General features: G+C 44.1%; 2 protein-coding genes across 2 annotated transcripts; both read right to left on the bottom strand.

The window, feature by feature from the left end:
* Positions 1-11,255: 11,255 nt before the first annotated feature.
* On the bottom strand, positions 11,256-13,135 carry PtA15_12A62 (uncharacterized protein; the record flags this gene model as incomplete). Its single annotated transcript, XM_053162222.1, has 8 exons — positions 11,256-11,357; positions 11,418-11,496; positions 11,569-11,668; positions 11,744-11,903; positions 12,026-12,419; positions 12,486-12,551; positions 12,636-12,786; positions 12,871-13,135. 8 exons carry the CDS (start codon positions 13,133-13,135, stop codon positions 11,256-11,258), a joined length of 1,317 nt encoding a protein of 438 aa, XP_053025632.1.
* A 1,858-nt stretch (positions 13,136-14,993) lies between these two features.
* Positions 14,994-16,882, bottom strand: PtA15_12A61 (uncharacterized protein; the record flags this gene model as incomplete). Its single annotated transcript, XM_053162221.1, has 8 exons — positions 14,994-15,095; positions 15,156-15,234; positions 15,307-15,406; positions 15,482-15,677; positions 15,764-16,157; positions 16,224-16,289; positions 16,374-16,524; positions 16,609-16,882. The coding sequence occupies 8 exons, from the start codon at positions 16,880-16,882 to the stop codon at positions 14,994-14,996; spliced, it is 1,362 nt and encodes a 453-aa protein (XP_053025631.1).
* Between the last annotated feature and the right edge of the window lie 641 nt (positions 16,883-17,523).

Below are 17,523 nucleotides of genomic sequence, written 5' to 3'. Positions count from 1 at the left end.
CGCACCCGGACCCGTACACGGCACCCGCGGGCGGGTACCCGACACTAGGCCGCGGGTACCCGCGCACGGGTGCCAGGTATCCGCCCGCGGGTCCTGACGGCAATCTTTAATGCATAAATCATAAAATCATAAAAATATTTTGGTGAGGAAATTTTGTATTACATAATCAGACAGTCGTATCCCCTGCAAAAAAGATTTTATGATTTTATGATTTATGCATGCATAAAATTATGCAAACCAACTTTGAACACCATAATTGCACAGACTTCAAAGTTATATTTTTGAGTTCTCCTACGTCTGTAGGGCTCAAAAATGTATAGTTTACATGTGATACATGTCTGGTGACTTTGAACACATTGTTCAAAGTTCAAATTTTTTTTGCAGGTGCGGGGTAGTTGAGAAGTTGTGGGGGGCACTGTATGTATACATTACTGTTGAATCAAAGGTTTCTTCGCCCCGGGTATTTTTGGACCGGATCAACACTGCGCGAAAACTTGTGTTTTGCACGTCATCCCCGACGCGGGGCAAATATGTGGGGTTGGCGCGGGTGTGAGGTTAAGGCAAGCGGCTCACTTTGCCGACCAAGGTTTGCCTTCAGGGGCAGGCCGAGCTGGTGTGCAGCACCTTGCCGACCCGAGTTCGATTTGCTTAATCTCAGAAAGGTGTTGTCGCCGGGTGTGGTATCCTCCGCAGTCACACCCAGTAGCACCCAGTGGTTTCGCAGCGGAACTCGCGCGGCTGCCGGCTGCTCGACCTATGTAACCTCCGAACAGCCAGTGTTAGACTGGGCTCGCGCGTGCACGCGAGCCCAGTCGTGGGCTGAGTATCCCCCCAAAATGTCTCAAATCCTGCTCTTTTGAAACCCGCTTCAATCCCGCGCGACTTTTACAAGTCCATCGTCCACCTGTCACCCCACACCGCGCCTACACTCCAAACCTGGCGTCTGAGCTCCGAACCTCTGTCCGCAAAAAAAAGAAGTCATCACTCAAGATCACGTCGTAACTTCTGGTTCAACTCGTAAGGCTCATCATTCAGGATCGTCAACTAGGCTCAAAAATGGAATCAAATCATCCCTTCCTTGCGCGTATAACCTCGAGGCCCTCTCAAATCCCACCCAACCCTACCATGAACGCTACTCAAAAAACACTCTTGACTGCGCTGCCGGATATTTCTGACAATTTTGTTGACCCATCTCTTTGCCCTTTGCTTCAGTCCCCCCCAATCAGTCCAGCTACTATTGGCTCCGCGTTGACTAACCCAGCTGTTACAAAAACTCAGGACACCTTGACACCCGACGAAGAAATGGAAAAATACAAAAAAAAAACCTTGCAAGAGCTCCGCGAACTCCAACACACTCACATAAAGTACAAAAAACTCAACCAAGCAATCAAAACAGAGGCCGAAAATCTCTACTTTGAATATCAGAAAAAACAGCATTTGCTTTTGCTCAAGTACAGCCGGCCGTTTGCATTATTAACCAAGTACCTTGGTCAGCGCCGCACCCGTCAACAGGAAAGCTGTTGGGATAGTTTCCGGAAAAATGACCCAGATGCGCAGGAGGCTCTACACAAAAGTAAGCACTATCCAATACTTCTATGCTTTTCTGTTTTGCAGTTCACATAGACTTGGCCCCGGGTTTGCATCTTTTCCAGCCAAGAATAATATTGGCGAGCGGAACAAAGAAGTCTCCAAGTTGTACAAGCAGGCTACAAGCACAAACAACCCAAACAAGAGTCGAGAACCCAACAGCCAAGCAGATGCGACCAACACTTCAGATGCCGCAGAGCAAGGAATTTTCAACAAGATATTCAAATCAAGTGAGAAACTTCGAGCAGAGACTAGGTCTTGGGCTGAAGGGGTCCAGCTACAAGTGAGTCTCAATTTTCCATATATCCTTGAGAAAAACTCAAAATTAATGTTTTTTTTTTCCTTTGATTAGCTAAAGGAGTTCAGCGACTTGTTTGGTATGGAGGGATTCCTTGTGCTTGCTGGGCAAGACCATCGCAATCCATTTTTCTTCCAAGGCGGAAGCATATATGGCGATGATTTTCTCAAAGGTCTTATTGAAGAAGGGGATCCAATGCGTCAGTTTGCTATCTGGACAGCCGGACAGAAAAAGAAGTCAAAAGCGAAGCAGAAAAAAGATGGTAGTTCTCTTGCTTCTGGATTGGCTGATCGGGTTGCTAGTCAGCCCCCAAGCCGGAAAATGAAACTCGACCGGTTGGCTTTTGAGAATTGAGATATTTGTCAAGGTTGTTTTCAAGTTCTGCTTTTCTTGTTGCTCTGTTTAAATTATGTCTCCTCATCAGTATCCATTTTGATTAAATATTTGTGCTTTTTTTAGGTAGCTTAGCGCTCAACCACAAGTACATAGGTTCCGAGCTTGGTAAATTATACAGTAAGTGTACTCTTGTGTGCTAAATGTTAAAAACACCAAAATCTGCTTGATTAAGTCTTTATTTTTTTTCTCCGAGGAGGTTCAGACAAACAGCAAGAAGAAAGATACACGTGGTTGGCCAGGAACCGATACCACTTTTCATCTTGCAAAATTTGATCACAAGCTTGTGGTCAAAGAAAACACTGTTGGCCTCACATCGGAACATATTCTCAACGTTCCAATCAAGAAGATGACAATCAGCGCGACTTGGTTGGTCCTGCGTGGCCTGAAAAACGAATGGATTACGTTAGTTGAACATCGATTCAACAAACCTCCAAAAAGAACTGGTGGAAAGAAGCGCAAGGCCTCTGAGATCGAGGAGGAAGAGGAGGATGGGGATGATAGCGAGGATAAAGTGCGCGACAACGAAGATATACACGTGGTTGGCCAGGAACCGATACCACTTTTCATCTTGCAAAATTTGATCACAAGCTTGTGGTCAAAGAAAACACTGTTGGCCTCACATCGGAACATATTCTCAACGTTCCAATCAAGAAGATGACAATCAGCGCGACTTGGTTGGTCCTGCGTGGCCTGAAAAACGAATGGATTACGTTAGTTGAACATCGATTCAACAAACCTCCAAAAAGAACTGGTGGAAAGAAGCGCAAGGCCTCTGAGATCGAGGAGGAAGAGGAGGATGGGGATGATAGCGAGGATAAAGTGCGCGACAACGAAGATGAAGATGAAGAGGAGCATGGCGAAGATGACAATGAGTAATAGAGAGTTCGTTTCCATTTCTCTCCGTAGTTCCTATCAGCTTGTCAATCAAAGGCTGAACTATCTACGACTGCAGATACATTATAGGCTTGACTTGGAGAGGCAAAGCCAATTTCTGGTGCAAAAGCAACAATATAAGGCTTCCTGTTAAAAATATTTAAATGCTTGAAACAATTTTTTCTCTTCATTCCAAGTTTCACAATCAACACTATTCAAAACAAGCCTTTTCCAATAAAATGCTATTTCTTTAACCTACTACTAATAATAAACATAAAAAGCTAAATAAATGTCTGAGTTTATCTTTCCTTAACATTTTATTTATATTAAAATTTTCTGTGTATCAACTGGCATGAATTTTATGCACAAATCAATGTTATTCTCTTTTTCCCCTGAATAAAATCAACCCAAAATAAATGAATGGAATGGTCTGGCAATGTTTTTTTTTGTTGAAAATTATTAGCCAGAAAGTCAAAGGAACAATTGACTGGATTGATTTTGGCTTATGAATGATGTAATATTAAATTTGAATGTAAGTGGAAGCAACCACATTTTCCAGAGTGATGATATTAAGAGTTAGGAGTTAATATTGGACCCACACTCTTACAAATAGAAATGGCACTTGGGTACCTGTTGCTGGTGGCAGGTACCTGTTTACCCTCACAGGTACCTGTTGGCGGGTGCAGGTGCCAAATATTAGTGAGATTTGAGGCAGGTACCTGGTTGCAAAGTGCTGTCCCTACAGGGTAGGGATGGCGCTTGGTACTAGTTGGCAGATACCTGTCTGGTGTGGCACGCACCCGCCAGCGGGTACCGGGTGCGGGTGTGGGTGTCTGGATTTCTGGAAATTTTGAGCAGGTACCCGCACCCGCCGGCGGGTGCCGGGTGCGGGTGTGCCATGTGGGTGTCTGAATTTCTGGAAATTTTGGGCAGGTACCCGCACCCGCCGTGGGTACCCGGGTGCAAAGTGCCATCTCTACTTAAAAACCACAATTGCTTCATTGGATATGTGCATATTTCCAAACCACTTGTACAAATTTACACTTTCAGAAATCCAATTTATGATCTTCAATTTGCAAATCATTTGCCATATTGAACAGGGGGGCTCTGCTAAAATGGAACATAATTATAATAATGGCTAACCTGTTCTCCACTTACGTAGCAGCCGCTAAACTAATTTCAGTCAGTAGTTTAGCGGAGCTACACTACCATTGACAGGGTTTTCTGTTATTGGTCTCTGATTGACCACTACTACTATTGGGCTTCACAGGAAAAAGAAGCAAATCTCAGCACTATAACTGCTATTTTCCCTCTAAAATAGTAGCACTGTTAGCGTCTGTTAGTGTAGCCTAGCAGGATTTAGCGGGGGCTACTACTGCAGCATATTTAGATTCTTGTGATACCTGAAGAATTTTTGGTGAACTTCATCAGATGTGAAACAAGATCTCAAGAAAAAATGACTGTGTTCCCTTGCAATATACTTCCAACAAACAGGTTGTAAGAATTATGTTAAAATAAATATACAATTATATTGAAAAAGGGCCATAGCTGATGCTAATGCTACAGCATTGTGCCACAAAACTAACACTAAACTAGTGGATAGCGCATGCTACCATTATTTTGGTGGAGTGGCCCAGTGTTGATCAAGGTTTTTCAATAGAATTGTATATATATTTTGACATAATTCTTACAACCTGTTTGTTGGGTATATTGCAACTAGTGGAATAAAGTCATCTTTGCTTGACATCTTGTCTGACACCTGATGATGTTCACCACAACTTCATCAGCTTTCACAAGAATCTAAATTATTATGATTGTCATATGCAACTTGCAAATTCATCCTTATGATTTTAATCCTATGGAATCCAGAGTTATAACTATTAGGCAATTTTCACACATCTTGGTATGGGTCTGGTATACCCCAGATAGTTTTATGATCTGTCATTTATTATCTCAAAATAAAAGGCATCAGAGGAGATGCTATGCTTTTGAATTAAGAAGAAACATAGAGTATAACTGAAATAATAAATGACTCTGAAATAATAATTGACTCCTGGAAATTATGTTTGTATTTCAAAAATAACAATATTCCAGTGGGCTTATGTTGGTGTTGCCATTGGCCTACCTTACCCTGGGTGTATTGATGGTTCCAATGCTTATATTGTTTCCCATAAAATTTTTGCCCAAAAATAATTTGTCTTGGAGTCAAGAGAAATTGTTGAGTATAAGTCATTGGCTACTGGAAATGGTGAATATTTGAAAAACACAGATATTTCCGTTGGCAGGTATGGGTCTAACCAAGCTAGAATAATGGTTCCAAAGCAGTTATAATTTTTCCACAACCTTTATGGAATGAATTCTAAAATTATAAAACAAGAACTTGTTTTCGGCAGTGTGTACGCAAAAAAGCAGCAGTTTAGGAATTAAAGGTCCTGTCCAATTAACTTTGCAGCGGCGGGGGATGAAAAATTTACTCTCCACACATCCTCGCTTGTTGGTGCTTCTAATTCTCCCGGAACATACATAAATCTCCTTTTATTGAAACCTCATCTTTGTTGCCCATTCAGCTGTTGAGTTGACTCCTGATTTGATCAATCTCCAATGCCGCCCAGAAAGACCCGAAACGATTTTTACAAGTTTCATTATTGCTCTCAACTCCCAGTAACCAAAACACAATTGCAAAGGAAAGCTCGACTCAATTCTCTGAAAAGAATCAAGGCAGAGGTCTGCAACCGACCAAGTCGGAACAATCATGGCGCAAACAATCAAGATCAAAAAATCGAGGAATCAGAAGCTACTTACTACCCGGGTCCAGAAACCGGAGAGCACAACCCATTGGGATTCAGTGAGAACGCACCTTGGGAAGATACTGGCGAGATCATGAATGAAGAAGATGCCGCCTCCCTTGCTCGAATACGATCCCTCCACCAACAGCTCATTCAACAGCAAAAACATCGTAATTGGAACAATGTAATTGGAGCTCTGTTCCCTTTGTATCTACACTTGAAGAAACAGACATCAAATTGGACGCTTCCGTGCACGTTTGACGACTTTTCATCCCTTGTTTGTAACTGCACGCCAGACCAGCACAAGCCTCGTGATGTGGACCTAGTTGATTCAATGGGCAGGAATTTATTATCTAATAGAATGTTCCAGTAACTCTTAACTGATTGTGTGATTCTGTTTTGTAGGCCAAAAGAGGGCTAAATTTGTATTCTGCTCTTGCACTCCAGATCCAGTCCGCTTACTTGCAAGCGGATATTTATCATTGATCCCCGTTTTTCCTCAGACAGCTTCCTCCGTTCGGCTACTCAATTTTTACGACTTGCTGTGGAATTTCTGTAACGTGCATACATCGTCATTCTGTAAGGCTTTACAACGGTGGAACGAATCTATGTCAATGAGGTTATCTGTTAAGACATCAAACAGGGTGAGCTGCTTGATATTTTGATGTTTGTCTCCTTTGAGTTTTTTCCTGTCTGACATATCTTCTAGCCGTGAGTGCTCCGACGAAACTTAGTGGCATCAATTGATGTTTACCGTAATCTGAAGAGCATGCAGCAAAATCTAGTCCAAACTGTTACCTCAATAAATAAGCAAGACATATTGGCCCAGCGATCCTGTCCCACCTGTTTTGGTGTTACGCTTCCCGTCGATAATTCCGAACCCCCAGAGACCAATCCAGACCAGTCATACAATAACCACAACAACGGTTCGAGTCAGTCATCCGATAACAACAAAGTGTTTGTATGCCTTGATGGCAGTTTCCAGCACCGCCACCACGAGCGTGCCTCCAAGAACTATGTGCAAATCAAAAATCACCCACTTTTTGTGCCTCCTGAAGATATTGAAATTTCTAACATTTAGATACGTGAAGCCGAGATAGCTAAGCGAGTATCCCAAAAAGCGGTATGATTTTCCACTCAGCTCATGTGGATCACTATTTGTAACCAACTGACACAGTTAACATTGTTGGAAACTACTCAGAAAGACCGCTGTACGGAGCAGCATAAAGCTGCCGATGACCGTCGAAACGCGAGCTCTTGGAAAGGCTGTGATGATACTGGACTTTTTGGATGCTGCTGCCGCCACGACTCGATTATTTCATTCTGCAATATTCATAAGACAGGGGAAGGTCGGGGTCTGCCGATGTCAATAATCAAACAGTTGTTCAATTACATCAATCCGAACATACAGCTTGGTGTACTATACGATATTGGCTGCACTCTCAAGAAATTTTTCAAAGCCCGTGGTCTCCTAAGCGATTACCTTCCACGAATGACTTTTGCAACTGCTGTTTTTCACTCATATGTTCATGATTGGCCGTGTCAGCTAGAGTTCAACCCACGGTACAATGAAGGATGGGGATTAACTGATGTAGAGGGCCTAGAGCGTCTTTGGTCTGATTATTCGCCCCTTGTAGGTCCGCTTCGTCATGCAACTAGGAATCATTGTTTTGGTTCTCTTGGCCACCGAAGTTTCTTCCGCAATACACGCGGAATAGAAAATCTGTGTGGGCCCTTTCAAATCTCTTCACTCTATGTTTTATGTGTTGTCTACTTATTCAACATCATTTTCCCACTAGTGCTGGTATTGAAAAGGAAATGGACCCACGCACTTGCTACCAAAATAGAATCTGAATGCCTTATTCAAAAACTGTTGCGTGAACAAAATCCCCATGAATTGGGTCAAGATTTTACTGAAGATTTTTTTCGGGCTCAATGGCAAAAGCAAAGAACCTTTGAGATCGAGCGAAGCCAGACCGACCGTGCCAAAATGGAGCAGCAAGCCCAGTTTTTCAAAAGAGGAGAAGCCCTTAAAAGCTTAGCGTATGTTCTCTTTGATCCTCTTGCCTATTTTGATGGATCAAGAGATTCACACACAGCAAAAATTCTTCAAGTGAATCATTTGTTGCTCAATTGGCAAGTCCTACATCCCACTCGGGTTCAGAGCACGCCCTGAAAATGGTACAGGAAATACGAGACTTACGGAAACAGCAAGACCAAGAATCTGAAAGTCTGGGGTCATTCTTCTCAGCCGAACCAGGGATCACTCGCGATTGTTAGTAAAAAAAGTTTCTTAAAAAAATGATACTGATTAAACGTTTTATCCTCTTTCTCCTTGTAGTTGAACAAGAAAGGAGGCTGGCCTTACTTTGGAGCGCCAAAACCGCTCTCTACAAATGCGCCGTACAAATTCAAGGGGAGACGCAACCACTGCGCCATTCAAAGTCTCGTGGGCAGCGACTAGGTACGGTCTTGAAGGAAAAAATCGTTGATGCGCTTGCACGTCGGAAGAAGAGCGCAACGACGGTTCTCAAGACATTTTGCGCTCGGCGAATCGATTATCTGCAAAATCACGCTCCTGATCAACTGAGCCGGCCCGAAAACAAATCTATTGGATATGATGAGTTCATCAAGCTGCCTCTGGACGACCCCTTTTGGAACGATGGATTCATGTGCCAGTCTAAAGACCCTTGGGCCGTGAATCCTACTGTGCGATCTGGAATCCATGCTGTGCTGCGATTGGACCGTGCTAAGGAGGAACTGATACAACTGACTAATGAGCTGAGACGATGCTTATCTTGGGGGATTCATCATCGAAATCAGTTGAAACTTTGCATCGATCAGTGTGTATTTGGTAAGCTTTTACTCTGTTGCTTTTGGCCCTTAATACACGCCAGGTTTTTTGCTCGTTTTGGCTCTGACATGATGGTTTCTTGCACTCAGATACTGTTGACGACAAGCTCAAATCTGACTTGGAAGACCACTTTGGAGAGGTGACCTATCAATCCAGGAAGATTGTGGGCGACGAGTTGGAATCTGTCCAGAAGGAGCACGAAAATTTGCTCCTGAACTGGCACCAAACGGTTGAGGAAGTCCTATTGCTAGGCTTTGTGCATTGCAGCATCTTACCGGTTGAGTGGTTTGCCCTAATCCAATTCCTGAAACAAAGTACTGTACACGAGTCCACCCAAGATGGCGTGGATCTACTGTTAGAAGAAACTGTCCTCAATGACCAAGACTCCGACGGGGAATCTCAGAATGATGAAGCAGACCACGCCGATCCTACTGAACACATTTCACCTGAAGATGGCGAGCCGGCCGAAGCTTAATAATCAATGAAGCTAATCACTACTTTTTTATATCATTGTTATTTATCCACTTGTTATCATTATGTTATCATTATTATCAATTAATCTACATACATGCTTTCAACATGAAAAACACAAGCAATTGATAGTACGGTTGATTAAGATAAAAAGTTAAGACCCACAGTCTGGCAAGACAAAAAAATCACATTGAATATTTGATACCAACTCGTCTTAGGACCCAAGCAGAAGTTCGTGCAGCTTTATGTGTGATGTGAAAGGATGTGATGATAGCACAATGACCCTGACTAATGAGCCGCGGAAGTTGCGGCATGATCTTGAGTGATGACTTCTTTTTTTTGCGGACAGAGGTTCGGAGCTCAGACGCCAGGTTTGGAGTGTAGGCGCGGTGTGGGGTGACAGGTGGACGATGGACTTGTAAAAGTCGCGCCGGATTGAAGCGGGTTTCAAAAGAGCAGGATTTGAGACATTTTGCGGGGATACTCATCCCACGACTGGGCTCGCGTGCACGCGCGAGCCCAGTCTAACACTGGCTGTTCGGAGGTTACATAGGTCGGCTGCTCACGGCTGCAAGAAACCTCAAAGCAAGTCCCCCGCGCGTGACATTTTACATGCAAACACCACCATGGGTGCAGTTGGGCGGCGGGCGGACGTCCGGGCTGACGTTGGCCGCCCCCGATATGCCCCGGCAGAAAAAGTCCGCAAGACACCAATGAAACTTATCACTTTCTTCTTCCATTTCTATCTCAACCAAGCATTTTGTCCTCTGCAGGAGGGTGCACTCAATCATTATGGGTTAGATGCTGGATAGCAGGCAGGACTTGAATTGATTTCGGTTTTTGTTGGATTGTCACTTCTGTTCCTTCTTACTAATACTTCAATCCCTTTTCTGACTCATGCTCTAGCATGATTGGTAAGGAATATAGAACTACATATTGATTCACACCAAGAATTATTGAATCATGTGTGATGCATGTTGCGGTAATAGACTGGAACAGCAGAAGTGATAATGATGGTTGTGGAAGAATAATCATTGCATCAGAGAGAAGAACAAAAAGGAAAGGAAAGAGAGAAAAAAAGAACAAAAGAAACACTCACCTGGAACAGCAGAAGTGATGATGATGGTTGTGGAAGGATGAGGAAAAAAGGCCTTCCACGTCTGCTGCTCCAGGTGACTACAACAATGAAATGTCACAGGCCGTGATATGTACATGACTGGTTTGAAGCAGAAACACAAAATGAAAAGAAACAAAACCTCAACAATGCAATATCTGATCTCATTCTTCTCTTTCTATCTAGTCTGGTTGATAGTAGTTGTGATTTTTTTGCGTGCAGATTTGCTTTGACATTGCGCACTAAGATAGTTGTGCTTTTTGTCAATCTGTGGTATTCAAAATTGCATATATCACTATTTACATAAAATCATAAAACCAATTTTGGCTGGGAGATGTCAGCGTGCATAAAACTTAAAGTGACATCTCCCAGCCAAAATTGCAGTTTATGATTTTATGTAAAAAAATCTTATGCAATTTTGAATACCATAATCATATTGAGTTGTATTTTATATTCAGTATTGATTTCTCCCCTTGTAAAAACACCCTTTAACTGTGCCAGATAGAAATGAATCAAAACTCATGCCTTCACCTTTTTTCTGCGTGCCACCTTGAGCTGCATCCAGTGAGAACCTCATCCTCGCCGTTCCTCTTTCTCCTGTCTCTTGACTGAAGACTCATATTTCCTCCTCCATGTGCTCTACCTTGGAAAGTCAGAATCTCGACACTTCATCTAGGCCCGCTTTATTTTTCCTGGTGTAGATTACAGCACAAGCAAAAAGGGCCTCGGTGAGCTCCATGGAAAGCAAAAATTCAACTAGATATTACAAGTCATGGTGGGGTATTCGAATAAGATTTCAAGAAATAATGCGTGGAATGATATCAAAACAAGTTTTGCTAGTGGAAATTGTGACTTGGTTCACCCCTATTACGGCGATCAAGAGCGCGCGGTCCGAGGGTGCTCTTTTGTCGACGCAGTCTCTTCTAACTTGTAGGAAAGATCAACAGTTCCGGGGTTTTGGTCTAGGTATAGCCGCCACTGTCTCAATGAGGTACTGTCAATTTCAAGAAGCTTGGGCAATGTAAATTAGATACTCACCGATTGCCATGCTAGTGGAATCGCAGTCCAGGTGCCAGAAACTGCTGGTAGCCACGTCGCAAGCCCGTGCCAAAAAGGACTAACGCAGGATAGAAAAACATTTGAGGACTGGTTCAATCACAAGCGGGAAACATGGAATAATTTGACCAACTCGATCATCATGTCATTCGACTTGAATATAGCCAAAACCCAGAAAACCAGAGCGACGAGCATCCCGAGGAGGGTAGCAAAAGCCCTTATTGTCAATCGAACTGGGGAGGATGTCGGATCAGGCCAACTCAGTACCTTATAGCCTAGAGCTTTTAACATCCTGGTTGTACACTCACGAAATTGGGGATCTGATTGCAAGGTTTGAAACAGAGTCAGGCTAGTCGGGCTGACGTGTGATCGTACAGAGATGTGTTGGGAGTTGCTTTGTGCGTGCCAAGAATCAGATAAATCGGCTTTTGAAATTAGTTCAGTTGGCGGATCGCCCCTCGATTTGTACTTTTGAGCCAATTTCCAAAATGACAAAACAAAAACCTAAAACAAATTACAAAACCCTAGAGGGTCAGTGGTCCATCTAGCTGATAAAGCAAGGTTTGCATAGGAGAGGCCCGGAGACTCACTAGGCTGGTTGCGGGTATGAAGAATAGCATTACTGATCGGATTGAGTTGAATCGATCAAGTAATTTTAATGCCAAAGTACCGGTTGGCACCAGCAGTGAGCCTAATCGAGACTGCACTGTTGTTAGCTGAGATGAAAGGCTTGCTATTTCCTCGGCAGAGTGACCAGGAAGCTCCAATTGCTTCCAAATTAGGGTTCCTTGGGCCAGAGTGGCTCTCAAACTTGTTGTCTGGACTTGAAGATCGTGATAGACCATGCTCATACGGGTTATGACGATGATGGTCGCAACGGTCACGAAAATTGGGAAGATGAGAAAGAAAATATTGATTGACCGCGGAGATCGGAGCCAGCTTAGCCGTTTTGGTTTGACCGCAAAGTTCTTGTTGCTGTAATATCTGCGCTCGACAAATCGACAAATCAGTTCAACTTCAACAGTTGGTGCCAAAAGAGAGCGGACTGACAGTGCCAAAAAGCAGTGCGCCATACTCCAGTATGAGTAAGTATCAAAGATGAACACGAGACCTAAGCTAGATGTTATCGTTTGGAACATCAGTACCTGGCACAACCAATTATTTGACACGTACAAAGAAAGCAGGGCCAGCACGGCTTACACAGGAATAAATTGACAGCGTAGAGCGTAATGTTCGGATAAATTCATCCTTATGTGCATCAATATGTACACCTGAGTAGTGACGGAGCTCAGAAGTTGCGAGACCGACATCAAGACCCCAGCATTGACCAAGTACAAGGGAGTACTGTAAACTTTGTACGGCGCACAACCGGAAACAATCAACAGCGTTAGCCCACCCAATCAGCATCACGCGTTGAATCAAAGACCGAACAAACGTTTTTCGCCAGAACGATCGTAAATGTATAGCTTCTTGTAAGTCCACAATTGTCGCTTGGCTCTACCGACGTAGGGAAAGATTAGGATGGCCAAGTTGAACGCGGCGATCAGGATATGAAAAACGAGGAAAACGGCCAGGAGGATTATGGCTGATTGCGGCAACCGAGCGGTGAATCTGTGTGCCGCCAGATGCGAGATATCAGCAAAAGGATCGGCACCAGCTGGTGGCATGATGTCATGACTGAGACCGCGGGTCCTTTTCATGAAGACCCGTTACTCGTTTTTCCAATGAGCCGGGGAAGTTTTGCCTGTTAGTGATAGATGCGGAAAAGAATGGGAAAGCACAATTCGACATAGACGATTTTGGGCTGAATTGTGCGGACGCGTCGGGGTGTTGGATGCATTCACAGATCAATCTGCAGTGCTTCGGTGATTCAACAGCTGACAAACCTACCTATGAGGTTGTCAGTGCCTCCGGGCTTTCTGCGCTCGGCTGACGACCCTCCGTCAGGTTCGTAAGTTCAAAATTCCCAGCAGCGGCTTTCTCAAGCTCGGAACTCATCACACAAAACGCGGGACGTAGAGGACTTCCCGTCGCCTAAATGGCTTAGGGGGGTGCGCTAAACCGGTGAAAACATGATCTCAATCAACTTTCACCAGCCCAGTAGACAAGCTGAATATGCAATTCACACTCCGACTGAGGCCCAATTGGGCCCGATGCCTACATACGTAACCACCGTGAGGCTGCGATGGATAAAACTTGAACAAGTCCTTCCCACTTCAGGACCCGTCAAGCACAAAATCAATAAGTCCTTGCCTGAGGCTTTGCAAGAGGGACTTATCCCCCATCAGTAATTCTTGTGTGAGCATTGTTAAGTTTCGGTTATACTCAAGTGCCCAGAACCCAACCTAGATGATTAGCTACCTATTCAAATTTCAAAATTTTATGCATTATTGGCCTACATCCTGTCAAGATGCTTATACTTCAAAGTATGCTTCTATCAAACACACTTTGTATTTAGTCTACAACGGTACCAATCCAGTCAGACTTGAGGACTTCCCATTGCAATCTGGGAGAGTCCCAAAGCCTAGATTTCCCTGCAAAATTTGGCTCAGATCTAGGTCTGGAAGGGGTTCCCAGATTGATAGGAAGTCCTCCACTGAACCTAAACCACACTTCATCTTTGTGTCCAGTCCCTGTCAAAAAACTTAGCATCTGTGACTTTCACTTCAGTCACCCAGCCTGGTTCACCTCAAGACATCTTGCATTTCTCCTGATACAATTTGGGACCATCTCCTCTTTATCTTCATGCTAATTTTATTTTTTCTAAAAATTCATCAGAAGTGATTTCCCCAGATTTGGAGGAGCACATCAACGCACAATGGTCAACTCTGATACAGCATGATATATGTAACTTAAGTGTACCTTCCTTTTTAGCCTTCAGTACTCTGCAATGAGCCTGATCTATGGCATATATTCTGACTAAATCTATTATTCTTTTCCTTCCACAAAGCGCAGCAACAATGAGTACGATGATAGAAAATAACCCTTCCCAGTAAATATAACAGTAACTGTGCGGCAGAAACAGCTAAATAGTGCAGCACATTGGCCATCTGCTTCCTTTCCAACAAAAATTGCTGCTTTTCAGCGCTCAGCGCAGCAGGTTCCCGATGTTTCAGCAACACAGCACAAGACCGCTGCAAGCCGCTGAGAAAAACTCATTAAAATCTAAGATTTTTTTCTCTTGGAAAAGTCAGAAAAAAGCACCACGGACCACACGCCAATAAAAGCGGTGGCAAAGCGGGCTTAAACCTGCTGCACACAGCTTATCTGTTGCAGTTTTGGTCCTCTGCAGAGGGCTGTACTCAATCATAATGGGCTAGATGCTGGGTAGCAGGCTGAACTTGACCTGATGTCGCTTGTCATCTAGGGGCACTTTATTTTTCCTGGTGTAGATTATAGCACAAACAAAGAGGGCCTCGGTGAGCTATATGGAAAGCAAAAATTCATCTAGATATTACAAGTCATGGTGAGGTGTTCAAATAAAATTTCAAGAAATAATGGGTAGACTGATAATATTTGTTGTGGAAGTCGTGACTTCGTTCATGCTTATGGCTCCAATTAGGAGCTCGCGGTCTGAGGGTGCTCTATTGTTGATGGAGTCTCTTCTAATTTGTAGGTAAGATCAACCGTTCCAGGGTTCTGGTCTAGGTATAGCCGCCACTGTCTCAATGAAGTACTGTCAAATTCAAGAAGCTTGAGTAATGTAAATTAGATGCTCACCGATTGCCATGCAACAGGAATTGCAGTCCAGGTGCCAGAAACTGTTGGTAGCCACGTCGCCACCCCGTGCCAAAAAGGACTAACACAGAATAGAAAATAATTTGAGGACTGGTTTAATCAGAAGCAGGAAGCATGGAGTACTTGGACCCACTCCATCATCATGTCAATCGACTTGAATATAGCCAAAACCCAGAAAACCAGAGCGACAAGCATTCCGAGGGAGGTAGCAAAAGCCCTTATTGTCAATCGAACTGAAGAAGATGTCGGATCAGGCCAACTGAGTACCTTATGGCATAGAACTTTCAAAATTCTGGTTGTGCACTCACGAAATTGGGGATCTGATTGCAGGGTTTGAAACAGAGTCAGGCTAGTCGGGCTGACGTGTGATCGTACAGAGATGTGTTGGGAGTTGCTTTGTGCGTGCCAAGAATCAGATAAATCGCCTTTTGAGATTAGTTCAGTTGGCGGATTGTCCCTCGATTTGTACTTTTGAGCCAATTTCCAAAATGACAAAACAAAAACCTAAAACAAATTACAAAACCCTGGTGGGTTAGTGTTCCTTCTAGCTTTTAAGGCAAGTTTTGCATTGGAGAGGCCTGGAGACTTACTAGGCTGGTTGCGAGTATGAAGAATAGCATTATTGATCGGATTGAGTTGAATCGTTCAAGTAAATTTGATACAAGAGTGCCTGTTTGCTCCAGCAGTGAGCCTAATCCGGACTGTACTGTTGTTAGCTGAGATGAAAGGCTTGCTATTTCCTCGGTAGAGTGACCCGGAAGCTCCAATTGCTTCCAAAGTAGGGAGCCTTGGGCCAGAGTGGCTCTCAAACTTGTTGTCTGGACTTGAAGATCGTGATAGACCATGCTCATACGGGTTATGACGATGATGGTCGTAACGGTCACGGAAATTGGGAAGATGAGAAAGAAAATATTGATTGACCGCGGAGATCGGAGCCAGCTTAGCCGTTTTGGTTTGACCGCAAAGTTCTTGTTGCTGTAATATCTGCGCTCGACAAATCGACAAATCAGTTCAACTTCAACAGTTGGTGCCAAAAGAGAGCGGACTGACAGTGCCAAAAAGCAGTGCGCCATACTCCAGTATGAGTAAGTATCAAAGATGAACACGAGACCTAAGCTAGATGTTATCGTTTGGAACATCAGTACCTGGCACAACCAATTATTTGACACGTACAAAGAAAGCAGGGCCAGCACGGCTTACACAGGAATAAATTGACAGCGCAGAGAGTAATGTTCGGATAAATTCATCCTAATGTGCATCAATATGTACACCTGAGTAGTGGCGGAGCTCAGAAGTTGCGAGACCGACATCAAGACCCCAGCATTGACCAAGTACAAGGGAGTACTATAAACTTTGCACGGCGCACAACCGAAAACAGTCAACAGCGTTAGCCCACCCAATCAGCATCACGCGTTGAATCAAAGCCCGAACAAACGTTTTTCGCCAGAACGATCGTAAATGTATAGCTTCTTGAAAGTCCACAATTGCCGCTTGGCTTTACCGACGTAGGGAAAGATTAGGATGACCAAGTTGAACGCGGCGATCAGGATGTGAAAAACGAGAAAAACGGCCAGGAGGATTATGGCCGATTGAGGCAACCGAGGCGTGAATCGACGTGCCGTAAGATGTGAGATGTGAGCAAAAGGATCAGCACCAGCTGGCAGCCCGCCTAGCATGATGTCATGACCAAGACCGCGGGTCCTTTTCATGAAGCCCTTCTTCGTTTCAGCTCCGAGCTGGCCAGATTTCCTTAGTAAATAGCTGGTAAAGATAGATTCCGGTAGCAACCGGGAGTGAACAACGTTTCCAAAGGCGCGTTTTGTGAACTTCCGCAATGTGTTTTTGCAATGGCAGCATAGAACCCGGCCGGCTCATATGCTGAATTCATTCACAGATCAATCATCAATCTGCAGGGTCGAAGATTTGACAGCTGACGTATTAAATAAGAACACATCCGAAGGACCGAAGTTATCAAATTAGTCCTTCGAGACTTGGGGGATTCCGAACTCAGGGCCGAACTGTCGAAGCCAGCTTCTGCTTCCGTCTCTTCGCGATCAGGTTGGATTCCCGAACTTAACACAGTCCCTCCGACTCCGAGGGGGTCGCGCGAAGGGCTAAGATAAGTTCGCTGGATTCCCCAGCAGGGGTAGATGGGGCCGGGACACAGCATACAAAATTTGGAATCGTTTGCGATGTTGTTGAAATGATCACCCCCCCCCCCCCGCGGGTTATGTCCCGAGACAAGCTCGCAGATATCCTCGGGTATTAAGAAAGCTTGCAATATTGAGCAAACGCTCATTAAAATTGTCTTCTGAAAATTATATCTGCACCCCGACTCGCAGCTCTGAAC

Source organism: Puccinia triticina, chromosome 12A (assembly GCF_026914185.1).
Source record: "Puccinia triticina chromosome 12A, complete sequence".
NCBI classification, from domain to species: Eukaryota; Fungi; Basidiomycota; class Pucciniomycetes; order Pucciniales; family Pucciniaceae; genus Puccinia; species Puccinia triticina.
The sequence above is the reverse complement of the archived record's forward strand: the minus strand, read 5'-3'. Positions and strand labels throughout refer to the sequence as shown.